Here is a 26,918-nt window from a genome sequence, read left to right as displayed (position 1 = left end):
CAGGAAGAAGATCCCAACTCCTTGTGGCAGGGAGTTCCGTAGTTTCTTGGAAGAGATGCTTCCAGGCTCTCCTGGCCTTGGATTCTACACCTGCCAGAATCCTTCCTCTCTATTTGCTCCTCACAGAGGATGATTGTAAAGACACCCCCCTTTCCCCTCCTTCCTTCAGTGTTGCAACTTGGGAGTCACAATCCCTTGCCAGCTTTCTGCCCACCTGCTTGCAAGGGGGTGGGGGAAGGAATTCACTTTGTTGTGCCTCTCTAGTTAACTGGAGAGAAAATAATAATGCTATTAAAAGGCATTTTTTTTTAGTCCCACCTGGGCTCCACCTTGGCAAAAAAAATTGTTTTTGCCAGGTAAGAGGCAGTTAAGAGCTGGGTGTATGCACAAAACTTTTTGAAACATTTACAGGAAGAGGACCGCCCCATTCCCCACTCCTTGTTCATTTTCCCACCTGCAGGCGATCTTTTCTGGGGCAGCCAGCAAGGGTTTGGTTTCGTTTGGGGGAGGGGATTGCCTTCCTTACAGCCCCCTGCACCCACCCCCAGAGGGGAGATTCTCAGCTCCCTCTGGGCTTGTCCTGAGGTCAAAGATTTCAGAGGGCGGAAGGGAGGGGGAGGGGAGCCATTCGTGAAAGCGGGGGGGGGGGTTTGCTCTTGAGAACACCTGGAGCCTTCCAGCAAAAGTGTTTCTCCCCCCTCTCCCCCAGGACAGATGGGAGGGGGGAATCTGACGAGTGGCGTTCTCCCCAAGGATGGTGTGGTCAGCTCGGGGGGCACAAGAGCTCCTTCGCTTCTCGGGGCGCGCAGGGAAGAGGAAGGGGGAGCCGCGGCACCGTCTTTTGCGGTGGGGAGGGGTAGTTTCTCTTGCGTTCTGCGGTTGGGCTTCCCCTGCGCGGAGCCGGAGAAGCTCCACTCGCGGGGGACCTGAAGCCGGAGCAGCCCGTGCGGCGCCGGGGGATTTTCGGCGGGTGAGACTGGAGACCCGGCGCTAAGGTGAGCAGGGCGCGTCCGGCAGGGGTGAAAGGGGCTGGGCTGGGGTCGGGAGGGGGAGGGGTGTGGCTGCGCCCCCCCCCCCGGGCTCCCGCTGGACACGTCCAGGGAAGGCGGCTCCAGGACGGGCAGCTTGGCTGCTGCTTCTGACTCTCAGGCCCTGACCTCTCCCTCCAGCTCTCCGGGACTCGAGCGCCCATAATCCCCAGCCAGGACAGCGAGCCCTAGGCGGTTCCTCTCCAGAGCCCGACTGGGGAAGGCGCTTGAGCTGAGTTGGGCTCCCCGGTGCCTCTAGAAGCCCTTCAGGGTCGGAAGAAGAGAGATTAAACGGGGGCGTTCACCAAGGAGCAGCTTTGGGTACTTGTGAGGCCATCTATCCGGGCCAGCCTCGGACTTTGGGGAGGTGGGATTTGCCTCCTTGCGGTGTCTTTCCCGGCGAGAACTGATCGTTGCAGTCCGGGGCAGAGACTGAAGAGCTGCCGCCGCCACTCAAACGGGCAACGTGGATTAAGAGACCCTCCCCCGTGCGCCCCCCACCTCAGAATCGGAGCTGAAGGGCCCCCCCCTTTGGACTCTGGTCCTGCCGGCTTGGAAATGTGCTTTCTTCCTGGCTAGCGGCCGTCGGCACTTAAGAGCGTAAGTCAGATTTCTTTCCAGTTTCATCTCCGATGCAGGCGAGCCCCCAGCCCCCTGTCTCACTCGGGGATTTTTGCTCTGCCCTTCAGGGTCCCTTCCACTCCGCGTGGGGCAGAGGAATTCCAGAAGGAAACTGGCTTGGCCCTGCAGGGGCCCTTTTTTTCTCCTGCCCTATAAGGGATGGGCAGGATCGGAATTCACTCCCCGTCTTTTATGGAGTTGGAACTCCTGCAGCCCCACAGATTCAGTGTTGGCTTTTATCTTTGGGTGGGACAGAATGGTCCAGGTATTCCCCTTGACAATATCACTTTTGAAGGTGGCAAGATTCACACAGGGGTGCAACAGCAGCTCCCTTCTGGGACATCTCCTTTAAACTATGTGCCTGCCCATCCCACCCCCCCCTCCAGAAACTGAAGGTGACCAGGCTTTGGGCTCTGCTGGCTAACCTCCAGCCCTTTGGCCTGGGTGGGGGGCTCTTCCCTCTCTCTCCAGGACCCCAGTGGAGTCCTGTCTGGGCATGTTGATTAATCCTTTGAGCTGTGAAATTCTCCAAACACTTAAGCTGCAGGACAGCCAGGGAGGGGGTTGGGCGTGCATAGCCTCGCCCCCCCCAGCCCCCCCCCAAGACCGACAAAATACATTTTGGAGAGGAGTCCTGTGCTGTGTGGACTCTCTGGCAGGGCGGAGACCCCAGTGCTGCCAGAGACACAACCACATCACAGGAGACAAACTGCGCCTTCCGGCCGAGCTCAGAAACATGCAGCTTTCTCTCTGTCCCAGCTTGGTTGTCCCCAGCTGCCTCTGGGGTTGCAGGAGGAGCCGGGATGGACCACGCCTCCCTCTGCCTGGGGAGTCAGGGGTTCCAGCCTGGAGCCCACCTCCCCATCCCAGACTTCCAGGCAGCGCAGCAACACACACACCCCAATAAGACAATGGTCCTTGTTTTGGAAGGGGGAGGCGCCCCTCCTCTCTGAGCGAGGCCTCCCTCCCAATGGGGCTGGCAAGGAAGCTCCTTGTGGTGATGCTACAAATGGAAGCTTTGGAAAGCTGCGGTGGGGCAGCTCAATCGGTTCCCAAAATAGGCCTCTCTTGCACACTGCCGCTTTTTGTTGTTGTTAGTTGGGTAGTCCAACCCATCGCGACTCCATGGGCCACATTCCTCCAGGCCTTCCTGTCCTCTACCATCCTCTGGAGTCCCTTTAGGCTCACGACAACTGCTTCAGTGACTCCATCCGGCCACCTCGTTCTCTGTCGTCCCGTTCTTCTTTTGCCCTCAATCGTTCCCAGCATGAGTCTCTTCTCCAGGGAGTCCTTCCTTCTGGAGAAGGAAGGGCAAGGTATTTGAGTTTCCTCTTCAGGATCTGGCCTTCTAAAGAAGGGTTGATCTCCTCTAGGACTGACCGGTTGGATGGCCTTGCAGTCCAAGAGACTCGCAGGAGTCTTCTCCAACACCAGAGTTCAAAGGTCTCCATTCTTTGGTGCTCAGCCTTTCTTATGGTCCAACTTTCACAGCCAAACATTGCAACTGGGAAAACCAGAGCCTTGACTATACACACTTTTGTTGGCAGGGTGATGTCTCTGGTTTTTCAGTATGCTGTCCAGATTTGCCATAGCTTTCCTCCCCAGGAGCAAGTGTCTTTTCATTTCTTGGCTGCAGTCCCCATCTGCCGCTTTTGGGGGGAGCTAAAGGTTCTGAATGATCCCAGAGGGATTCCTTTAAAGCTCTCAAAAGAGACAGGAGAAAATTCGTCTCCCGTGGGGGCTCCTTGGGGGGCTGGGATCCAAGGCAGGACGGGGAGGTTGGCGTTTAACCAGGGGTGCTTCTCTTCCCTGAATTGATCCCATCTCCCCCCCCCCACAACAATTGCCACATCTTGTGGTAAAGAGTTTCACCGTTTAATTCTGTCTCCAGGGAAGGAGCTGCTGGGTGAAGAGAGCCAAGGGGGGGTTGCCTGCCGGAGGGGGCCACCTTCTCCCTTGTTTGTCCAACTGCTGATTTGTAGTCCTTTGATCTTGGAAGAGGAGACCTCCCCCTCCCACCCAGCAAATTCCTGCTCTGAATAGCTTTGCCTGATCTCTGCTCAACTTTTGACTTACTGGGCAGTGAGGTCAGCTTCCGGGGTGGGGGGTGGGGGTGGGGGGAGTTGATGTGCCTGAAGTTCTCTTTCCACAAGTGTTGTTCCCCGCAAAGATTTTCACCACTCAGGCTGCTTGTGGGACTTCGTGTTGTGACTTGGGCACCAAAGAAACAACTTTGGCGAAGCTTCTATCCATGGTCTCAGTCTCAGAAGGATCTCCTGAACACTCTTAGAGTCTTAGACAAGCAGCTTCATCAGAATTGGCAGCTCCTCTGACCCCACCTGACCCAACCAGCCTGCTATGGCTTGGCTTCCTCTTCTCCCAGTCTCTCTCTTCCCACCCCCACCCCCACCCCCGCTTCCTTCCCAACTGCTCTGGAACTCCCAGTTCCTAATTTATTCCTCAAAACTGCTGAAGTCCCTGCGGCTCTTCCTGAGCGCCAAGTCTCCCTGCAGTCCTGGCTCTGGAAATCAGGAAGACCTTGGAAGAGGCCGGAAGCCGATTGCTATAAAACACAACTGAGGATCGCTTTGTGCCCAAACTCACTGGGTGCTACACCCAGGCCCTGGGCACAGGGAACAGCCAGCCTCCTCCTGCTGAAGGACACTGGGGCTTGGCCCAATCCAGGGTGTTCAGTGGTCCCTCTTTCTTTCTTTTTTTTAATTCAAAAAGTTTTACAGAAAATTTCCCCCTTTCCCCCTCCCTCCCCTCCCTTCACAACCCCTCCCCCTCCCTTCACAACCCCTCCCCCCCCGACTTCCCAGAACGAGCACAAGGTATAGTTAAAAATAAAACATATGCTAAAAATTTTTCGTCCCAAGTTAATTATACCCCTACAATCATCAATTCCTAACTTCCCCCAAAAATAATCAAAAATAATACATCATAATCATTCAAAAACAGTCTGATAACTCTTAGTCTGATATCTACTTTGAATATAGTCAATCCATTTTTTCCATTCCTTTAAGTATCTTTCTTGCGTTTTGTCTTTCAAAAAGGCTGATATCTTCGCCATCTCAGCCAAATTGGCAACCTTCAATATCCATTCTTCTATTGTAGGTACTTCTTTTTTCTTCCAGTATTGTCCTATTAGTAATCTTGCTGCTGTTATTAGATTTAAAATCAATTTAGTCTCAATTACTGTACAGTCCGTAATAATTCCCAACAGAAACAATTGCGGCAGGAACTTTATCTTCTTTTTCAAAACATTTTGTAGAATCCACCAAATTTTTATCCAAAAGGCCTTTATATCCTTACAAGTCCACCAAATATGAAAATATGTAGTGTCATCACAATTACATCTCCAACATTTTGCTTGCATATCTGGATACATACACGATAATTTCTTAGGATCTAAATGCCATCTATAAAACATTTTATAAAAATTTTCCCTCAGATTCTGTGCCTGCATGAATTTAACATTTCTAACCCAAATTTTTTCCCAAGTTTCCAATAATATTGGCTCCTGAAAATTTTGTGTCCACTTTATCATACAGTCCTTTACCAAGTCCCTTTCAGAATCTATTTCGAGTAACACATTATACAATCTCTTTATATGCTCCTGAGACTGATTTCTAATTTGCTTTACCAAATTTCCCTCGTTCTGCTCTATACCAATTTTCTGATCTTCCTTCCATCTAGCACGTAATTGCTCATATTGAAACCAAGTATAATTTTTCCCTTCTTCTTTTAGTACGTGCAGAGATTTTAATTGCAAATTACCTCTTTCAGTATACAAAAGATCTTTATATGTAATCATTTCCTGATTCTGTTCTATATTTATATTCTCTATTGTATGTCTAGGACTTGCCCATATAGGAACCTTATAATTTAGTTTATAAGAGTATTTTTTCCAAACACGCAGAAGAGCAGTTCTTAGCACATGATTTTTAAAGGCCTTATCCACGTTTTTGTCATAAATTAAATATGCATGCCATCCATATAGCAAGTCATAACCTTCTATATTCAAAATTCTTTCCTCCGTTAAATTAAATCAATCACTTATTGCAGAGAGAGCAGCTGCTTCATAGTATAATTTAAAATTGGGCATTTTTAAACCTCCCCTTTCCCGAGAATCATTTTCATTTTAACTCTAGCTTTTTTACCTTCCCTCTTTCTGTAGGTGGGAAAATGTGTGTGTGGGGGGGTTTGTCAGGGGCTGGCTGGTGGCTGGGATCTCTCTCTGGCTCAAGGAAGGGCAGGGAATCAGATGCAGGAGGTGCAGCCCCATACATGCACCGGGGTTCAGCCACAAGAATTGATGGGAGCCTTGGGTTTCGCGCATGTCACCATCCATCACTCCAAGTTGGGCTCTTCTGGAGAAGGCCTCGTTCTCCCACTTCAGCCTGGGAAAATTCAGATTGACCGCTCCATGGATGCCCCTTCGATGTAGGCCTTCAAAGCAGGCGGGACACCTCCTGGCCTCTGAGCAGGGAGCCGGCGTCCAGCACCTGGTGCCCTCCAGTGGGGGTGTCTGGGATTGCAACCAGTGGTGAAATGTAAAAATTTGTTACTACCAGTTCTGTGGGCGTGGCTTGGTGGTGAGGGTAATGTGACTGGGTGGGTGTGGCCAACTTTTTTTTTTAAACTTTTAAAAATATTTTTCCTACAACCTCTTCAGCCAAAGAGGTTGTAAAAAAATGCTTTTAAAAGGCTCCTCTGACAATCCCAGCTGAGCCGCGCGATCATCAGAGCCTTTTTAAAAAAACTTTTAAAAGCATTTTTTTGGCCAAAGAAAAAATGCTTTTAAAAGTAAAAAAACCCACAACCCTTTGATGATCATGCAGCTCAGCTGGGCATAGGTTGGAGGGGGCAGGGATTTTTGCTACGGGTTCTCTGAACCACCCCCCACCATCGCTACTGGATCAGGTGATCCGGTCCGAACTGGGAGCATTTCACCCCTGGATGGGGGCGTGTGGTCTCCTCTACCAGACTGCAGCGGAGCCCAGGAGGACGGCTGTTGGCGGCCCCTCCAGGAGTGCCGCATCTTCCCTCCCACCCGCCTGTCTGGATTTTGGGTGGGGTCTGGGTGAAGTTTCCAGGAGCACTGAAAGCACTCCTTGTTCCTCACTGGGCCGAGTCTGAAGTGAGCTGCGGGCCGGTGGCCAGTCTCTCAAAGGCCTCTCTGAGTAGCAAGCAGGCTGTGCCCCATGGGAGGGAGGGGCCATGTGGGTCAGGCACAGCAGCCCCCAGCCAGGACAGCCACATCTGGGAACAGTGTGTGGAGCTGCATCTTCACCCCAGCCACTGAGCCTTGATCCGGCTTTGCGGGAGACAGAGAGCAGAGGTGGGTGGTCTTGGGGCCCTAACATGGAGGGGGAGGGGGGAGGCAATGGGGCTGAGCAGGAGCTCCCGAATCCCAGGCTCCTGTTGAAAAAGGAAACTCCAGCCCCCTTGGCTCTGGTAAAGTAAGTAAGTAAAAGTTACTTTAAAGTAAGTTTTCCTGCTTGTCTTCCATTTCATCGGGAATGGAAGGTTGTAAAAGAGAATTTGAAAGAAGCAGGCCAGGCAGCGATGGTCTCTCCCGCCCCCTGAAGCTCCTGCAGCCGACGTGCTTTGTGACCCTTTTCTAAGAGACAGAATATTTCCAAAACTTCTTCAGCCCTTCCATCACTGCTAACTAGGGCAGGGTGGGGAGGGGGTGTGTGACAGAGGGGGGTTTCTCTGGGTTTCCATCAGTGGTGGGTTTCAAATGTTTTTACTACCGGTTCTGTGGGCGTGGCTTGGTGGGCATGGCAGGGGAAGGATACTGTAAAAGCTCCATTCCCACCCCACTCCAGGGGAAGGATACTGTAAAAGCTCCATTCCCTCCCCACTCCAGGGGAAGGTTACTGCAAAATCCTCATTTCCTCCTGATCAGCTGGGACTTGGGAGGCAGAGAAAAGATGGGGGCGGGGTCAGTCAGAATTTCCACTACCAATTCTCCAAACTACTCAAAATTTCTGCTACCGGTTCTCCAGAACTGATCAGAACCTGCTGAAGCCCATCTCTGGTTTCTCCCATGGTCAAAAGAGATGATCTCCAGTCAAAGCCAACAGAGTGACCAGCAGCAGGAGGGGCCTATTCAGCACGTGTTGCGAGTCCACGTGTGCCACGGGCACCTCTTCCCCCTGCCTGGCCTCCGACCACGGCTCCTTTCCTCCACCAGACCACCCTGCCGTGCACGATGGCTGACCCAGAGGACACCCCCCAGGCTGGCCCCGGCGAGGCCACTGAGGCCCCGGCCGAAGAGTCCTCACCGCAGGGCGAAGCCTTCCCGCTCTCCTCCCTGGCCAACCTGTTTGAGGGCGAGGAGGGCTCTGGGCCTGGCGAAGCCCCCCGCAGCCCCCCCAGCTCAGGGGACGGCAAGCAGAACCTGCGGATGAAGTTCCATGGTGCCTTCCGGAAGGGGGTGCCCAACCCCATGGAGCTGCTGGAATCCACCATCTACGAGTCCTCGGTGGTGCCGGGACCCAAGAAAGCCCCCATGGACTCTCTCTTCGACTACGGCACCTACCGCCACCTCCCCAGCGACAACAAGCGCAGGCGGAAGAGGGTCCTGGAGTGAGTAGGGGGGCCCTGAGCCTCTCGGCAGGAGGGATGCAGATCTCCCTTCTGCTTAGTTGGGGGCAGCTGCCTCTCTTGAGCGGTGCTGAGCTGCCTTTTCCCACTGGCCCTCCCCTAGGAAGAAGCGCCCCAGTACCAAGGGGCCTGCCCCCAACCCTCCACCCATTCTCAAGATCTTCAACCGGCCCATCCTCTTCGACATCGTCTCCCGGGGCTCCCTGGACGGGCTGGATGGCCTCCTGCCTTTCCTGCTCAGCCACAAGAAGCGACTGACCGATGAGGAGTTCCGAGGTGGGTGACGCAGGGGGTCTGTGGGGGAGGGGCAGAAAGGAGAGGGGCCCGTCTTGGCCAAGAGATTTGCACCCAGGGCAACATCTGTAGATGCCACCAAGTGCCACTGTAGCCCCATTCAGCCCAGATTTGGGGCCCAAGGAAAACCACAACCTGCTAACCACAACGCAGGAAATGGGAATCTGGCTGTCTCTCTCTGCCCAGTGAGAAAAGTTGTTCCCCCCAGAATCCGCCTCTTCAGAAACCCTGAACCATTTGGTCTTCAGCAGACAGAAAAGCGAGAAAGTGCTCCTAGGAGGAAGTGTCTGCTCCACATGTCCTAAAGTGCCAGGAGGGATGGTGCCACAGCTGGGTGCCACCAGATGCCACAACTGGTGGAACAAAGGGGGAGGGCATGATGGCTGTGTACATCCGTGGTTGTCAGCCCACGGTGGGGTAAAGGCAGCCTGGGGGCCCAGATGGGTGAGGACGCATTGCCTCCCCTTCCCGGCCCAGCCTACTTCACAGAGTTGTTGTGAGGACAAATGGGGGATCTGGGGTTGCCAGGGAGAAAGGGAAGCAATCGGTATAACAGGTGCCAATTTTGCCTGGTTCCAGAGCTCTCCACTGGCAAGACGTGTCTCCCCAAGGCCCTGTTGAACCTCAACGGTGGCCGGAATGACACCATCCCTCTCCTGCTGGACATTGCCGAGAAAACAGGCAATATGCGGGAATTCATCAACGCACCTTTCCGAGACGTCTACTACCGAGGTGAAGGTCCCCCTCTGAGGGTCCCTGGGCACCTTCTTTCCCCAGCGAAGGAGGCTCAGTCAATCTTCCCCCACCCCTTCCCGAGTTCTTCTGTGTTTACCTGCCCCACCTTCACATCCCCAGAATAAATGGCATATTCTATGTGAGGCAAGGACCATCTAAAACTAATGCATGGGAAACAGCTGTGGGGGGAGGAGTAGGACGGGCACTTTCATTAGTCAGGATCGGAGGATGCAATTTGATGCCCATTTGAGCCTCAGTCTCAGGAGCACCAGGTTGAATGAGTTTCCGGCATGGAAATCCGAGGTCTCGGTGCGCTGAGCCACATCCCAGCAGGTGCTCGTTTCGGGCCTGTGGAACCTGGCAGGAAGTGCTCCAAGGGTCACAGCCTCGGGGGGGAGGGGAGTGCTTGAAGGAGCAGTGAGGAGGCTCTCCACAAACAGTTGTACTTCTTCAGGCCAGACTGCTCTGCACATTGCGATTGAGCGACGGTGCAAGCACTACGTGGAGCTGCTGGTGGAGAAGGGGGCCGATGTGCATGCCCAGGCCCGGGGCCGTTTCTTCCAGCCCAAAGACGAGGGTGGCTACTTCTACTTCGGTGAGTAAAGTTCAGACTCTGGGAATGGCTGCAAGTCTCTCCTGGACGTCCTTCTCCTCGAGATTGGCCACTGATGTCCAAGGGAGTTGGTGGGTCTCATTCTGCAGGGACCCTACAGTCCACCTGTGGGCTATGATGATGACGAAGAGGAGAGGACGACCACAGGGGGATAGGAGGAAGGAAGGCGAAGGGGGCTGCCTTACCCGGGGAGGGGGAGAGATTCTGAATGGATGGAAAATTGAGGGGTCAAGTCACAGAAGAGATCTGGGTTCCAACAAGGGACAGAAGGGGGGGTAAATTGGGCCCCATAAGATTGGAAGAGGCTTGGATTTTCTGGGTATTCACTGCACATTTCCATGCTAATTTGGGGGTGTCATGGATGAGCTGAATCACGTGCCTTTGGAGACTTGGCACCTGCCCATTTCTCCACTTCTGTGCAGGGGAACTGCCTCTCTCTCTGGCCGCCTGCACCAACCAGCCCCACATCGTCCAGTACCTGACGGAGAACGCCCACAAGCAGGCTGACCTCCGGCGGCAGGACTCGCGGGGCAACACGGTGCTCCACGCCTTGGTGGCCATTGCAGACAATACTCGCGAGAACACCAAGTTTGTCACCAAGATGTATGACCTGCTGCTCATCAAATGCGCCAAGTTGTTCCCAGACACCAACCTGGAAGCCCTGCTAAACAACGACGGCCTCTCGCCCCTCATGATGGCGGCTAAGACTGGAAAGATAGGGGTGAGACAGGGCCGGTGGGGGGCACCAAGTTCAGGACTCATTCGAGAGTCTAAATCAGGTTGGCAGAGACTCCAGAGGTCCCGTTTGGGGGTGGGAATTTGTCCCCGATCCCCTGGTTGCTTTGGCCAAGCCAGGTCCCCCTCCTCAGTTCATCAGAACGATCCCCCCCACCTGCAGATGTTCCAGCACATCATCCGCCGGGAGGTGAAGGATGAGGAGGCGCGGCACCTCTCCCGCAAGTTCAGAGACTGGGCCTACGGGCCCGTCTACTCCTCCCTCTACGATCTGTCCTCCTTGGATACCTGTGGAGAGGAGGTGTCTGTGTTGGAGATCTTGGTCTACAATAGCAAGATTGAGGTGAGGCTGTCAGGAGACCCAAAGGGGCCACCCTCAGTGGGAAGGCGCTGCCCGCTGGCTCCTCACGGAGTGCTTGTCATCTCCTGCCCAGAACCGCCATGAGATGCTGGCCGTGGAGCCCATCAATGAGCTGCTGCGAGACAAGTGGCGCAAATTTGGGGCTGTCTCCTTCTACATCAGTGTGGTCTCCTACCTCTGTGCCATGGTTATCTTCACCTTGGTGGCCTACTACCGCCCCCTGGAGGGCACAGTGAGTATACCTTCCCCCCACTTGTCCCATTGCAAGAAGCCTGAATGGACGCAGGCAGGAACTGCAGCTCTGAGATGCCCCAACAGAGTCCCAGCCCGGTGCAACCTGACCCTCCCATCCTCCAGAGGCTCTGCTTTCATTCCCCAAGACTGGGGCAGCCCTCAGCGCCCTTCCTTTCCTTCCTCCCGCAGCCCCCGTACCCGTACACGACCACCCCGGACTACCTTCGCCTGGCTGGAGAAATCGTCACCCTCTTCACAGGAGTCCTCTTTTTCTTCACCAATGTAAGTGCAGGCGGGGAGGGCTTCCTCTGTCTTTCTCCTTCTCCAGGCCCCTTCACACCCCTCCTTGCTTTCCTTGCTTCTGAGCCTCCCCAGCCTTTTCGACTCCTGTCATTTCCGGCTCAAACAGGATCTTTTTTCCCTCCTCCTCCCCCAGATCAAGGATCTATTCATGAAGAAATGTCCAGGGGTCAATTCCTTCTTCATCGATGGCTCCTTTCAGTTACTCTAGTGAGTGGAAGAGGGAAAGTCAGCTCTGCGTGTGTTTGGGGTGGGGAGGGTTTTAATAGTGACCCCCCCCCAAGCCATAAGCTCTCTAACCTGGCCGGCTGGAGAAGATGCCTCTTCTTCAGGATCCTCAAGGGGACATTGTGGCCTCGCGGATGGGGCTCCCACCCCTGGTTGTCTGCATGTTAACTTGCTCGCCCGCCCTGACCTTCCACCACCTGCAGCTTCATCTATTCCATCCTGGTCCTGGTTGCAGCTGCTCTCTACCTGGCTGGCATCGAGGCCTACCTGGCGGTCATGGTCTTCGCGCTGGTGCTGGGCTGGATGAATGCCCTCTACTTCACCCGTGGCCTCAAGCTGACGGGCACTTACAGCATCATGATCCAGAAGGTGAGGGGGAGCAAGGCGCCCTTCCTTTGCCTTGGCACGGTGGGTGAACCCAGCTGGGGTTGCTCCAGGCGGTCCACAACTCACAACCATTGGTTTAGGGACCATTCAAAGTTACCACAGGAGCAAAAAAAGTGGACTAACAAAACCATCCCAGCATCGCCACAATCGCCGGAGCAAAATTCTGGTCCCATGTGGTTGTACATCAAGGACTACCTATATCCCAGCCCAGCTGAGGTCACAGCGGTGGAACTCACCTCCAAGTGCCATTCTTTCTCTGCAGATCCTGTTCAAGGACCTTTTCCGCTTCCTCCTGGTTTACGTCCTCTTCATGATTGGCTACGCATCCGGTAAGCCCCTCGCCCTGCAAAGCCTGGCACTGGCCCTGCCAGGTGGGCCTCTGGCTCACCTCCCCCCCCCCTGGTGTGCCAGGAGGGAATGTGCCAAGGGACCTGCTAAAGGCTCTTCCCCCCTCCGGTAGCGCTGGTCTCCCTGCTGAACCCCTGCCCTAGTGCCGAGTCCTGCCGCGGGGACCGCTCCAACTGCACAGCACCCGCCTACCCCTCCTGCCGGGACAGCAAGACCTTCAGCACCTTCCTGCTGGACCTCTTCAAGCTGACCATCGGCATGGGGGACCTGGAGATGATCGAGAATGCCAAGTACCCGGGGGTCTTCGTCATCCTCCTGGTCACCTACATCATCCTCACTTTCGTCCTCCTGCTCAACATGTTGATTGCCCTCATGGGGGAGACGGTGGGGCAGGTCTCCAAGGAAAGCAAGAAGATCTGGAAGCTGCAGGTAGGCGGGCTTAGGTGGGCTTGGGAGCCTTGGAGGTTGGGGGCCAGCGTGGCTGAGGCTCCTGTGTCTTCTCCATCGCTAGTGGGCCACCACCATCCTGGACATCGAGCGCTCCTTCCCTGTGTTTGTCCGGAGGGCCTTCCGCTCGGGAGAGATGGTCACCGTGGGGAAGTCTCTGGATGGGACCCCTGACCGGAGGTGGTGCTTCAGGTAGAGACACCCAAGAGTTCTGGCCGTACCCATCAACCCCATGGAGAATTGGGCTCCCGGTCCAGCTGTGCAGAATCAGCCCATATTTATTCTTATTGGTTCCCAACTTTTGGAGGTACTGCAGATGGGCATGGGAGCCTCTCTGAAGGCCCCCTCCACATCTGGAGACCACCCAGCTGCTCTCTGAAGTTCTCATAATGCTCTCTTAAAAGTCTCTTCTCCCGTTCTCTTCTGATCCGGAAGGGTTACAGGCAGGGGTGGGTTCTACTTATCTTTACTACCAGTTCGCATCGTGCTCGTTCCACTCACATGCACTCTTCTGCGCATGTGCAGAAGCTTCTGCGTATGAACAGATCACTTTTGATGATGTTCGAATCAGTGGGTGGCGCTTCCCGCTGGTTTTACTACCGGTTCTATAGAACCGGTTCGAACCAGGGGCAACCCACCACTGGTTACGGGGCTGTGGGGCTCAGGAAGTGGCTGGCTGCATCCAGTGATCATTTTTCTACATTGTAGAAGGGTGTAGAGCCCCAGCAAAGAGTTTCCAAAACAGGCATTTATTGGGGGGCCCTGGGCAAGTCAACGCCATTCAAAGTACCCCCTGAGCCAGGAGGTTCGGCATGGTGGAGAAAGGGCTTGCTTGCCCACATTGGTCCTTCTGATCCGCCCCCCACCTCCCCCCGGCATCTTGACCTGCTTTTTCCCTGGCAGAGTGGACGAGGTGAACTGGTCTCACTGGAATCAGAACCTGGGTATCATCAGTGAGGACCCCGGCAAGAACGACACCTACCAGTATTACGGCTTCTCCCACACTGTGGGGCGTCTGCGCAGAGGTGAGGGGGTGGTTGGGTGGGTGGGTGGTTCTGCTCCCCACAGAAATGCCGGGGCTGCGGACTCTGTTGCTTCAGCTGTAGCGACGTCCCCTTCTCTCTCTGGCGGGGTGCAGATCGCTGGTCAACAGTGGTGCCTCGTGTAGTGGAGCTGAACAAGAATTCTCAGCCGGAAGAGGTGCTGGTGCCCCTGGACAGCATGCGCTCAGTGGGAGCAAACGCGCACAAGCCCAGCTACCCTCACAGCTGGAGGAAGGAAGACGCTCAGATCTAAGGGCCAAGCAACCTCCACACTCCGGGACAGCCGTTGTGGCCTCACAGGACCCCCTCAAAGGGGGATCTTGATGGAGCCGCCTACTGTCCCCCACAGCCGGGAAGCTCATGCCAGCCTTCCATGAACCTGACTTTGAACGGGACAAGAGAGGCCCTGCCTCTCGCATTTTAAACAAAACGTTGCTTTTAAAAACACTTCTATAAAAAGAAACCGGAAACCTGGTTTTAGGTTGCCACGCTGCATCCGAAGGGCAACATGGCCCAGAAGTTGAGATGGCTCAGGATCTGAGAATTCTGTCCTTACCGGAGGCTCCAAATGCTGAGCCTGAATGCCGGGGGATTCCACAAAAAGCCACGATCCAAAAGGCATCATGCCACCTTTGAAGGTGCCACGTACCCAGTTTTGTGTGACTTTCCTACAGGCCAAAAACATGCAAGGCAGGCTCGGGTGTCCACGCTACCTGGAGATTGCAAGTCTCCGCTGATAGTATTATTTTGCACAAGGTTTTATTGAATTATTTATTTAGTAATAAAATCCAAAGCATCTCTATTGTACTCTATGCTTTTGGGGGGAGTTGTAAAACCCCTGCACCGCCCAGCTGGTCTTGACTGATTTCGGAAAAGCTACTGTTGTTGGGTGTGAGAATGCCTCTCAGTCAGGGGTGAAATCCAACAGGTTCTGACAGGTTCTGGAGAAATTTTGAGCAGTTCGGAGAACTGGCAAATGCCACCTCTGGCTGGCCCCAGAGTGGGGAGGGAATGGGGATTTTGCAACATCCTTCCCCCAGGAGTGGGGAGGGAATGGGGATTTTGCAGTATCTTTCCCCCAGGAGTGGGGATTTTGCAATATCCTTCCCCTGCCATGCCCACCAAGCCACGCCCACAGAACCGGTAGTAATAAAAAAATTGGATTTCACTACTGCATAGTACTTTTGCCTGCCTTCCTTCCCTCCCTCCCTTGCAGGTTGGGATCTGGGCCACAAGAGGGCAGCAAACCCCAACGGATCGCCTGAAGTTCTGCTCCTCTCCCAAGGTCAGGGACAGGCAGGCATTCAACAGCTGGCGCATCACCGGGTGGCCTGTCTTCAATGAAGGGCCAGAAGCCTACGGGGGGAGGGGGAGGAAGAGAAGCTCTTTCCGCTGAGCAGGTGAAACAAATGCAGGCTGGGGAGCGGGCAAGGCTCATGGGGAGCCAGGCTCGCCTGTTCCACGGTCTGGTGGGGTCGGGGGAGGGGGGCCGTGATGGACGGCTGCGGGAATCGCCATCCTCGGGGGAGGCTACAGGCGAGGAGCCGCGCAAACGACACGGAATCGCGGAGGGCCATTTTTTCCAGCAGAGGGGAGGGGGGCGACGAGGGAGGGGAGGCCTTTCCAACAGCATCGCTGCAGCTCCTGCCTTGATCTCGTTTCTGACACTTGATGAGCATTTTCTTGGCTTGCTGGGAAAGGTGATCGGTTGGGAAGGAAAGTGGGCTGCGGCGGAGCTTCAACGTGTCTGCACCAGCCCGCGTGGGAGCACACACGGACCCGCCAACTTCGCTGGTTGCCTCCTGAATGACGCGCGGCCTCGCAGAGCAATTAGAAAAGCCAAACATTTTTTTGGCTGGCCAAGCAATGTATTGAGACGCCGAAACTTGCACACTTGCCAGTCAACCCCTTGGGGGGAGGGGGCCTTCAGAGCAGGGAACTGAGGCGGGGGGGGAGGAGGAGGAGCCTTCGGCCCCTGGCTAAGCCTGAACTCCCGATTTTTTCCCTGTCCGTTTGGAAACTGACAGCGGCTGATGGAGCAAGGCTGACCCGACTCCCCAACGAGCGTCTCTCCCCTTTCCCAAAAGATGGGCAGCCAGGATTTCCCCTTCCCCAGGGCTGAGCACCCCCAGCTTCAGCTAAAACCACTCCCCCTTTTTAAAGACGGAATCTGTACTATTTGCCGTAAAACAGCAACTGCGGTTGACAAGGAACACCCCACTTTGAAATTCTTTGGCAGGCCAAGAAGTGGAAAAAACAATTGGTACCAACCTGCCTTCCATGGAGGATCTGTACACTGCACGAGTCAAAAAGAGGGCTGGGAAAATATCTACAGACCCCTCACATCCTGGACATAAACTGTTTCAACTCCTACCCTCAAAACGAGACTACAGAGCACTGCACACCAGAACAACCAGACACAAGGATAGTTTTTCCCCCAAACATCATCACTCTGCTAAACAAATAATTCCTTCAACACTGCCAAACTATTCACTAAATCTGCACTACTATTAATCTTCTCATCCTTCCCATCACCAATTTCCTTCCACTTAGGACTCTACGACTGTAACTTTGTTGCTTGGATCCTTACGATTTATATTGATATAGTTTCCTGATTGCTTATTTGTACTCTATTACTTTCATTAAGTGTTGCACCTTAGAATTCTTGATGAAGGTATCTTTTCTTTTATGTACACTGAGAGCATATGCACCAAGACAAATTCCTTGTGTGTCCAATCACACTTGGCCAATAAAAAAATTCTATTCTATTCTATTCTATTCTATTCTATTCTATTCTATTCTATTCTATTCTATTCTATTCTATTCTATTCAGGGGCTGAGAAGCTGCCACCTCCTATTCCCATCCCTCCCCCCATCTTGAAAAGCACCTTCTGAATGCTCAGCTGCTTTGGGGGGCCAGAGCCTGACCAGCAAGGTGAAAGACCCTCTCCGAACAGCACCTGTCCTTTGTCTTGGCCAGAGGAAGACAAAGCACCTGCGATGGCCAGAAAGCCACTGGGAAGGGGGGGGGCTCCATCCCCAATGCAGGGGGCCCATTTCACACCTGGCAGGGCTACAGTGGAGAGGAGCCCACTCCCCCCACATCCAACTGCCCCACCACCTTCTCCATGGGGCTCACCCCTATTTTCAAAGGATTCTGATTTGCTCCCCCTCGGCTCCCCCTTTCCACGTGGCTGCTTGTAGGAAGACCCTCCTCGGCTCTGGCCAGGGGAACTCCAAGCCCCCCCCATCCAAGCAGGGCTCAAGGGGTTCCATGGGGCGAGAGCGGCACGCAAAGATGATCCAGAACACCAATCCAGTGAAAGCCTAGATTTAATGTCTTCTGAGAGGGGGGTGGGGGGGAGAGGGAAGAGAAAAAAGTCAGACATTCGGAAACAAGGGTTTTTCTGGGTTTTTTTTCCCCAAGCTTTTTTTTCCCCTCTCATTTTCAAAACAATACAGTGCAGGGCGCACTTCTCACAGTAGAATATAATGGTTGCTTTTTCGTATAAAAACACATTCTCAGTTTATTTGTAAATGCACTTAGTGCTGGAAAAGGTGGTGAAGGACACAGTGCCTCTGCATTCGGAGCCCCCCCCGCCCCCCTCTTTCCTCTCTGTCTCTTAACAGGTGAAATCTGAAACGCCTGCCAAGCAAGTCACCTGGCCTTGAACCCCCTAATTCCAGCAGGGCTTTTTTTCAGAGGCCGCCTTTTTTGCTCTTTTTTTAAAGGCGGAAATTAAAGTATGCGAAATGCTAAGACGCCCCCCCTCCCTTAAGACAGGCTGCAGCTGAACACTCTGTAGGGCATTGGATGCTCCTGACGCAGGCAGCCTCCTGTAGAAGAATCCCCCCCCCTCACTCAGGAGGTTTCTAGAGTTCAGTCTGGGCAGGGAGAGAGAGGGAGGAGGGATGACCCTTTCCCAGGGGCTGGAATGGCCAATTCACACAGACACACACACACAGCTTGTCTTCCCACACTTTCTGGCAGCCCATCTCCATCACTTCGTCCTGCGATGGCCAGTTCCCAACTGGGGATTGTGGGGGGGAACCCAAAGGAGTGACCCTTGGCCCTTAGAGGATTTCGTTGCCCCCCCCCAGGGGCCTTCTTGACCCAGGCATCTGCAGCCAGATGCTACAGAGGTGGATTCCAAGCAAGGATTAAAGTAAAAGGACCAGAGACCCTCCTCCGTTTCAACACTGCGCCTCTCTTCTGCAAATGTCCGTTCCCCTCCACCCTCTCGTCTTCCTGGTTCTCACACGCAGACAAGTAATGAAATGAAATACTGCTATTTAAAAATAAAATAATAATAATAATAATGTTTTAATTCAGAAATCTCCTGGGGTTATGCTGATGTGATGGAGGGGTGGGAAAATCCATCTTATAGCAGCCAAAAACTGTACAGCAGGTTCAAACTAAAAAAAAGTCACTTCAAGTTTTCAAGTGTTTTGTTTTTTTTCCTTCTTTAGACAGCCTCCAGACCTTCGCCCCACCCCAATTATTAGCTTTAAATCAAAACAGTGCAAGTTACAGACTTCATCTAGAAAGGAGGCAGAATCGCTAAACCCCCTGGATTAACGGGAGGGGGTCGGGGGGGGAGAGTCTGCACCCTTCCTAGCCCTCCCCCAGTCGTGATGCATTTCAAATGCCCCCAGGCGTCACCCAGGGCAGAAAGAGGATGGGGCGAGGGGGCCTTCCCAGGTAGTCCAACTGGCAATGCCCTCAGGCAGACTCACACCTGTTCTCATCCCGCAGGGCACCCCTGGAATAGCAGCAAAATCTCCCTGTTCACCTCCTTAGCCATATGTCCCTTTCCTGTGCCCCCACCTCGGGCAGCCTGGTCCGGGGGGCACCTCTGCCCTTATCTGTAGACAGGCAGGCGGATGTGGGCGTGCTGGTGGTCCAGGAGGCGGGGCACAGAGACCGTCTCGTAGCCCTTGCCCAGCATCTGCTCCTTGATACAGGGCGGGTGAATGTCGTTGATCAGGTACTCCAGGGACTGCAGACTACTGCTGAGGATGGAGGTGTTGCAAGCTGCCTTGCTGGGCAGGCTGGGGAGCCCCTCCGAGGGGGGCAGGCCCAGGTCCCGGGGCCCAGTGGGCAGCTCCTGAGCATTGTAGCAGTCGCTGCTGTTGGGTGTAACCAAGATGCTGTTCCAAGCAGGGGCGAAGTACTGCCCCACTGAGAAATTCCCGTGCACACCCACACAGTTCAAGGGCGAAGAGCTCACTTTGTCCGTGGCGCTGGCACCGCTCACAGGGTAGGCGCGCAAGAGCCCAGCACACACCTCGGGCGACTTGCTGACGGCTCCCCCGCTGCCCGCGCTGTACATCCGCAGCGGCTGCTGCTTCTGCTGCCACAGCAGATAATCCATGCTGTCTGGGTAAAGACCCGGCTTGGGTCCCGCCAGGCCACTGCCCGGGTTGGAGCCGGTCACCAGCTCAGCGCCCTTCCGACAATCTGGCAACACGGCACCCGTGTAGGCCACGGCTGCCCCCACTGTAGCCATTGTGGTGAAGCTGCCCGCGGTGCCGTGCTTGGCCGGGCTGGGGTTGGCCACCACCACCCCCTGGCACATCTGTTGCCCAGCCTGAGCCTGGCACTGCTGATTGATCTGGAAAATGATGTTCTGGATGGAGGGCAGATTGGCCTGGGGCAGCACCACGCTCCGGCCGACGTGCGGGACAACTGAAGTGGCCACCGTGACGTTGGGAGGGACGGGCGCCTCCATCTGCTTCTGGCCGCCAGGATAGCCGAGCTGGGCTGCGCAGGACGGCCCGGGTGCTAAAGTGCTTGTCACTGAGTAGGGGGCTACCGCCACATGGGCAGGGGACATCTTAGTCCGCTTGCCCTCAGCACTCTTCACGGCCCCTTTGCCGGCGGATGCCTTCACGACGGCCAGGAGGCCCTGGTAGCTGCTGGCGTGCAGAGGGTAGGGGCTGTAGCGCTGGCCCATCGTGTCGTACCCGTTCACCGTCCGGTTAAGGTGCTTGTGCTGGGGGACCCTGATGTTGGTGGGGAAGATCTTGATGGTGAGAGGGTTGTTTGCCACCTTCTGTGCGTAAGCGTCGAGCTCAGCCGGGCTGGGGTATCGCGGGGAACGGATGGGAGCCATGACTTCACCTAGGAGAGACCAGGAAGATATGTGATATGCTGTAATGCCTGTAGTCACCCCTAGAGGTCACTAGAGCGCTCCCTGCCCAATTAACACTGACCGGGATGCTTCTTGCTTAAGCTGCCTTTCTACCACCCATAAGGAGGATGGACTTTGTGACTGGCTGAGGCATTCTGGGCACTGAAGTCCACCCATGCCTGCCATGGGTGAGAAACGCAGAGTGAAAATAAAAGCTGTCCTGTCCTCCCTGGGTAATCCAGGGATGGCGTTTTCTCAGGAAAGCAAAAGCAGCCCATTTAGCTTAAATGCCTCCCCTTCCCCAATTCTGGGAGAAAGAAGGGAAACCTCCAGACGGGGTTCTTTTGGCTCAGCCCAGCTGAGAATAGAGAGCAGTCTTTGCACGGTCCAGCTGCAGAATCCGCTCCTGGCAGCGAGGACTGACGGCCCCAACTGCACGCCCTAGGAGTAAATTCTCACCAAACAGCCTCACTCTCTCCGCCGACTCCAGCAACCCTATGCTAGAAATCCAGCCATTAAGGCTGGATGGCCCCACTTGCTTCTCTGGTATTCTGCCCCTGCTTGTGGAGGCTCTGTCGAGCACCAGCGTCACTCAAAGCAATTCAGCCAACACTGGATTCCCCCTTCAGTTTGATCATTTCTAAAGGAAGCCAATTTTTGCCTTCATTCTTCCAAAAGGATTCCATGTTCTTAAAAGATCGTCCCACTGTCCTTTTTGGACTCCCAAGGTTGTTTATAGGAGGGTGGCAGCAATTCTATACGGGAAAGAGTGGAAATGTCTCTTTACACGAAGGGGGGGGGGGAGGGGGAGGGGGAAGCACGGCTCTGAAAGATTGGATTTAAACCATATTATACAAGCAATTTCATGGATGCTTTGTGGCACTATGAGCGCTCCGTTGTAAAAAAAAATAGAAAAAAATCCATTTACCAGCTATAAATCAGCACTTCTTATAATGAGCACAAAAATGTCACTTTTATGCAATTTTACAGATGAACAAAACTGGTGAAATTAAGTGTGGTAACCTACTGTAGTCAGCAGAAGACGGCTCCAAGGAGGAGAACGGAGGGAGAGAGGGAAGATTATATGGATTGTGCCTCTCTCAAACTCCTTTCTTGAGCTAGCTTCTGGTGTGAAAACTCATTTGTTGTTTCCATTATGCTTTCATTTGGAGTTTATCTTGAGTATCCAATGAGCCACCAACTGTGAAAATGATTAAATCTACAAAATCTATCTAATAGATTGAATAAATTAGGTGTTTGAAGAGGCTGCCTCTGGAAAGAGGGGTGGGAAAAGAGGGTCTTGCTGAGAAGAGGGGAGGGGTTTGGGGAAGATGCAAAGAAGAAGGGAGAATTACAGGCCTGGACAAACAAACCCCACCATCCCCCATCCTTCTCCCAGTCTGTCACCCCAAACTCAGTTGGGAAAGACGGCAGCCGAAGAAAAGATGTTGATCAAAAGTCCTATTTTTTGCTCCGTGACAATTCCAACCTCTCCTTCGAAAGCAAGCTCAGAATAGCCTGTCTGCCACTTTCTAAAACCAAGCTAGGTACCTTCAAAGGCGGCAGAGATCTGCTTCAGGGGTAGTTTGCGATCATTAGAGAAAAAACACTAAAAGGTAAATACCATAAGAATTCGCAAAGAGTCCAGGGAAATAAAAAGGGCAAGAACCATCCAACTGCCTCAACGGAGGGGCAAGATCCAAGCCCTGAAATGCCAAACGTGTAAAATGGGTATTTCTCCAAGGAGGGAGGGAGGGAGGGGAGCCTCCAGATGCCAGCCCTGCCAGTCTGCAGGCCAAAAGCTATGGAGGGGGGGAATGCCATGTGAGCGTCCTGCTGCAAGTCTGCGGGCCCTGGCAAATACAATTCCTTGAAAAGGGAGGCGTGAGGAAGACCCCCCCGCACTTGCCAACTCTTGGGAGCCCTGTCCGTATGCCCAACCGCTCTGGGCGCCAAGGCAGTGCCCGCTCGTGCTGTGGCAGAAAAGCAACCGGTCTCTTCTCCCCTCCCTTCTCCGCCAGCGGCTACATTAAACGCAGCTCGGAAAGATGAGGTTTTAATTGACTTAATAGCCTGGTTAATAACAATGCTTATTCCAGACACCTGTAAAAAGCCCGTAATGTTAATGGAATGGGGAATGCCTGGCCAACGTAGCTTTTCAATGACTGCTGGTTTAATGAAAACTCACGATTAAGGGGCGAGGCACTCAGCTGCCGGAGCAAAACACCCGTGTGCCACCACACCCTTCTCGGGCAGAATAGGGGCACCTGTGAAAGCCCAGCCAGGCTTCCATTCCCCACTCCAGGCAAGTGAGGCAGAGGAGGATGCCATTCACAGCCAATGCCCCCTCTTGTTGTGGTCTGCCAGCAGCCTGCGGAGCTGGCAACGGAGTCAGACACCGATGAGATTGAGGAAGAACATGGGCAGTCTTGGAGGCTGGGGAAGGCCCGGATGAGGGCTCTGCATCGGAGGCTGAGGTGGGGCCAGGGCCATCAGGGAGTGAGGTGCGGACTCCGGAGCTTCCAGAGGCTGACAGTAGTGAGGCAGAGGAACAGGAGGAGCCTGTTCCTAGTGCAGACATGAGAAGAGCTGCCAGAAGGCAAGAGCAGCTCAAGCAAAGAGGATGACTTGGGAGTAGGGCCAAGAGATGATTGGCCCCTCCCATAAGGCTTAAAAGACCAGCAATGGCATTTGAGCTCATTGCCGGAAAACAATGTTGATAGCTTCGTCTTCTTGCATTTATTTTGTATCGGTGTCTTCTGAACTTTTGCCAAGAAAAGCCTTTGGCAGTTTGCCTATTTGGACCAAGTTTTGTGATAGGATTGAAGAATTTGTGTTGGGAGGAATTTGTTTTAATTTAGTTGAACTACGCTGAGAATGAAGTAATTCTCAACTGTTCGAATAAAGTTTGTTTGTTTTTACACTGACTGAGTTTCCTACTACCTACTTGGGCCTGGGTCACAACCCCTCTGTGGTGCCTGCTGGGGGTGCCAAGGGCAATGCTTGGAGCGGGGGAACCACGGGGCACGGAGCCAGAAGGAGCAACCTGGGGGCTTCTGAATTCGTCTCCCATCCAGGCAGGCAGAGGGCACTTCTGTGCTCCCAGCTGTGATGAACTTGGGTCCTTGGGTGGGGGTGGGGGTGGGGGGCGGGGGGCGAAGGGGGCGATCCCTGCCTGCATTCTAGGAACAGTGACACTAATGAGCCACTGACATGATGGCCTCCAGGAAAGGGAAACAGCATCCCACGTGGAGAGATCCTGCAGGGGCCCCCTGCCCAACTTCCCCACCCCGCACCCCTGTTTGTGTCCTCAAAATCACAGTGCAGGTTGGTCCCCAGCTTCCCCTGGCCGCCTTTGCCTTCCGGAGGGCGGAAAATGCCCCCCTTCACAGATCTGAGGAGGAGGAGGAGGAGGAGGAGGAGGAGGAGGAGGAGGGAGACCGACTCCGTCACTGCCGAGTACAAGCAGGGACTGGATATGACAAGCCGCAAATTCCCCATGTTGTCACCTCTTGGGTGGGGGGATGCTGAGCGCCCTGCTGTGAAAATGATAGAGGAACCAATTTTCCGTGGGGCTCCTGGTGCGCTTCGGAGCTCCGGCTGGCAAGCGTCCTTCCCTCCCCACAGTAATTACTGCTTTCCAACGGGCCGTAATTGCTTTCCTTCACGGCACCTCGCCATTGTGCCACCACACACTTGCCTCAACAGGCTGCCACTGGCCTGTTCCTCACCCTCCGCCACGCCAGGCGGCCACAGACAGGACTGCTCCCTGACTCAGGGTGGGGGTAGGGGTAGGGGTCTCTCCCTGAAGCCGTCCTCGTCTGCTCTCACCTGCCCTCCAGGCTGGGCTTCCGGGAGAGGCTGGCTGGGCAGCAGCAGCCTCAGTGCAGCCTCCCCAACCGGCTTCTTCTTCTTTTTTTTTAGAATTATTCCATTTTTCAAAAATAAACACTCTTCTAATTCTGCTAATGCCACATGACAAAGCTGATTCGTTAATGACCCGGTTTTGAAGATACATCATTGGGGGGAAAAAAGAATAGATATGATGTGGATGTCTACAGATTTAATATCTAAAATAGATGATATAGAGACAAATATTTGGGCAGACCACAATCCGATATCGATGGCATGGAAAGGCCAAAGAAAAAGAATGAGATGGACATTAAATCAAAGTTTACTAAATGAGAAAGATTTTATACAATATATGGAAAAAGAATTGACATTTTTCTTCAAAGAGAAAAGAAGAACCCTCAACCTTTCAAAATACTCAGTATGTATTTATTAAAGCAGAGGGTGAGACCAATCTCTGATCTATTCCATATTTAATTTTAAATGTTTTTAATGTCTTTCATTAACAAAATACATAAGCTTGTGTGGAATAGGGAGGAAGCAGGCCTGTGCACCGTTAAAGATTAAATACTTCTTTTTTAGAGGGGAAAAAAAGTCATTTCATAAGCCCATTAACCTAGAAAAAGCTTGAGTTAAGACCCAATTTAATCCATTCTAATTAAAGTGATACCTATTTTAAAAGCACATTGAAATGACCTGCAACGCAAAGTTACGGCGCTCAAAGCCATCCAGAATCCTCCAAACTGCCTGTTTGCCGAACCTTCTTTTGTTTCAATTTAAGTACCTTATTCTGTAATTTGCTTTTTCTTTCCGTCAACTGCTTTGAGGCCTTCAGCAAGGAAAATGCAAGAGTAACAATATATATTTAGAATTTGTATTTCTCTTTTAGGAAGCTAAACTTCCCTGGAAAAATACCAGAGGAGAAGGCAGGCAGGCGTTTCATTTCCTCCATCAACTCCTCCTGTCTCCATCTCATCTCATCGTATTTTTCGGGGTGGAAGGAGGAAAAAAAAGATCCCCAAATCCCCATCAGGAGCAGAAATTTCCTCTCCGTCTTGCAAGCTGTTCAATTTCCCTGACTTTGCATTCAATAACAGCTAAATAATTGAATCATCCCGGCTGCCGAAGACAGGCTTTGAATGTTATTAGAATTTTAAATTGTTTTGTTTCTTCAGTATTTTATTAGAGTAAATGGAAAAATGCACGGCCCAAGGTAATCATCTGATGGCTTTTGATATTATTCGGAGCTGGGAGTACATCCGGGACGCTGAGATGGAGCCGCCAGGACGGCTGATGAGATTAGCTCTGAAACAGAGGGACTTTCGGCTCACCCAAATTGGCCAACAGATGGGAGGGGAGGGGGGAACTTAGATCCAACCCTGGGAAATTGGTCTGGACCAGTGGTGAAATCTGCATTTCTTTCCTACGGGTTCGATGGGCGTGGCTTGGTTGGGGGGGTCATGTCACTGGGTGGGCATGGCTATGTGACTGTGGGGATCAAAAGGGAGAAACTCACTAACAATGTCCTGCTGGAGAAGGGTTGGACTAGATGACCTCCAGGTCCCTTCCAGCCCTGGATTATCCTCTGAAACTGCGTCTAGTGCCAGGTTTGTAGTCCTTCCTTCCTCTCCTTTTCCCTCCCTCCCTCCCTCCCTCCCTCCTTCCTTCCTTCTTTCTTTCTTTCTCTCTTTCTTCTCTCTCTCTCTCTCTCTTTCTCTCTCTCTCTCTCAAATGAAGCCCCCAGACTTCAGCATTTTTACCTTTTTTTAAAAATGCTTTTAAAAATAAAAAGAAAGCCTCTGATGATCAGGCACCTCAGCTGGGATCGTCAGAGCCTCGGCTGAAGAGGTTGTTAAAAAAATGCTTTGAAAAGTAAAAAAAGAGGCTCTGACAATAGTGTGGCTCAGCTGGGCACGGGGGAGGGGCAGGGATTTTTGCTACCGTTTCTCCAAACCACCCGCCGCCATTGCTACCGGATCAGCCAATCCGGTCTGAACCGGGAGCATTTCGCCCCTAGTCTGGACCCTCCCCAACGTCCAGGGTTCCTGCAGATTGTTCCTTGACCATCGTAAAAATCGCAAAGGATGGACCAGCCTGAAGCTGTAGCGATGGCTCCATGACTGGAGGGCTGCAAAAAAGATTAGACAGACATTTGACCAGGATGGGAGCTCTGGATGGTCATCTCTAGAAACAATAGTTTAAGAGAATCTGGAGAATCAAGACTGCCAAAGACTGCTGTGCAAATTTCCACCAGCATGAACACTTATCCTGGCTGCTGAGATACACACTCACTTTCTGCCCTGGCATGCTACGCTCATCCATTGGCTGTGCTTTGCACACCCAGTTAGGGGTGAGAAAAGTGAGGAGGGCAGAGCTGGCCAAATTCTCTGCCTCTGGTCTTTTTTTTCACCTCTTCTGATTAGGTAAATATTCTGTCCGTAGCCCAGAGATGTAATGTAATAGCAAGGAATCTGAACTGGGTAAAATCTAAGAAAAATGACCCTCTCTTTGGCAGATGCTTTGCGGTGGTCCAAAGGAGGCCCCTGCCCCAAAGAAGAGGGAGGGGAGGATTCCTGAAACACGGAAGAGGGAAATGTGCTTGAAAGCAAAGCTACCTTGCGAATCCCTCCCTGGGAGACCCCCCACCCTTACTCCTTTGCCAAGTGGAAATCGAATTCATATTTGCACAATTGGCAAGCGGCACCAACTTAGAGCAAACCAGCTGAAATAGACAGGAATCTCCACTGAGAAGTTATGAAATATAGATTTTTTTGCTCCCGAATTAACAGAGTTTCCAATATTCCCTGAATACCAAGCAGAGCCTCTGCCAAAGCCGGGCCTTGCCACTCTGCCCGAGGACAGCCAGCTTGCATGTCTACCCAAGACACTTAAAGATTTCCTAGAAGGCCCGTGGAATGGTTTCACTCAGATGAATCACCCTCC

At 53.1% G+C, this 26,918-nt stretch overlaps 2 protein-coding genes across 5 annotated transcripts in view; one reads left to right on the top strand and one right to left on the bottom strand.

Moving 5' to 3' along the window:
* The first annotated feature begins 659 nt into the window (after nt 1-659).
* TRPV4 (transient receptor potential cation channel subfamily V member 4) lies at nt 660-14,794 on the top strand. 4 transcript variants are annotated; one of them, XM_058158554.1, is made up of 17 exons: nt 660-995; nt 1,170-1,628; nt 7,855-8,249; nt 8,371-8,543; nt 9,141-9,293; nt 9,751-9,891; nt 10,332-10,630; nt 10,808-10,987; nt 11,079-11,237; nt 11,429-11,521; nt 11,676-11,749; nt 11,971-12,136; nt 12,417-12,483; nt 12,615-12,931; nt 13,014-13,141; nt 13,853-13,974; nt 14,088-14,794. In XM_058158554.1, exons 3-17 carry the CDS (start codon nt 7,873-7,875, stop codon nt 14,243-14,245), a joined length of 2,607 nt encoding a protein of 868 aa, XP_058014537.1. In that variant the 5' UTR covers nt 660-995; nt 1,170-1,628; nt 7,855-7,872; the 3' UTR covers nt 14,246-14,794. The 4 variants fall into 4 exon arrangements, with proteins under 4 accessions (XP_058014537.1, XP_058014534.1, XP_058014536.1 ...); XM_058158551.1 differs by lacking the exon at nt 1,170-1,628; XM_058158553.1 differs by lacking the exon at nt 1,170-1,628 and having other exon boundaries at nt 7,719-8,249.
* A 3,501-nt stretch (nt 14,795-18,295) lies between these two features.
* FAM222A (family with sequence similarity 222 member A) overlaps nt 18,296-26,918 on the bottom strand; it is a 33,717-nt gene continuing 25,094 nt past the window's right edge. The window contains exon 3 of the mRNA XM_058158824.1: nt 18,296-20,116. Within this exon, the coding sequence (XP_058014807.1) occupies nt 18,855-20,116 (1,262 nt within the window). The 3' untranslated portion in view covers nt 18,296-18,854. The remainder of the gene's footprint in view (nt 20,117-26,918) is intronic.

Source organism: Ahaetulla prasina, chromosome 15 (assembly GCF_028640845.1).
Source record: "Ahaetulla prasina isolate Xishuangbanna chromosome 15, ASM2864084v1, whole genome shotgun sequence".
Classification (NCBI taxonomy): Eukaryota; Metazoa; Chordata; class Lepidosauria; order Squamata; family Colubridae; genus Ahaetulla; species Ahaetulla prasina.
The sequence above is the reverse complement of the archived record's forward strand: the minus strand, read 5'-3'. Positions and strand labels throughout refer to the sequence as shown.

What these genes read in the sequence shown, in the direction of transcription:
- TRPV4 (XM_058158551.1), top strand. Translation starts at nt 7,873, where the DNA reads ATGGCTGACCCAGAGGACACCCCCCAGGCTGGCCCCGGCGAGGCCACT. An exon ending in GACCGATGAGGAGTTCCGAG is followed by an intron (nt 8,544 to 9,140) that starts GTGGGTGACGCA and finishes GCCTGGTTCCAG; the next exon opens with AGCTCTCCACTGGCAAGACG. An exon ending in CATGATTGGCTACGCATCCG is followed by an intron (nt 12,484 to 12,614) that starts GTAAGCCCCTCG and finishes CCCCTCCGGTAG; the next exon opens with CGCTGGTCTCCCTGCTGAAC.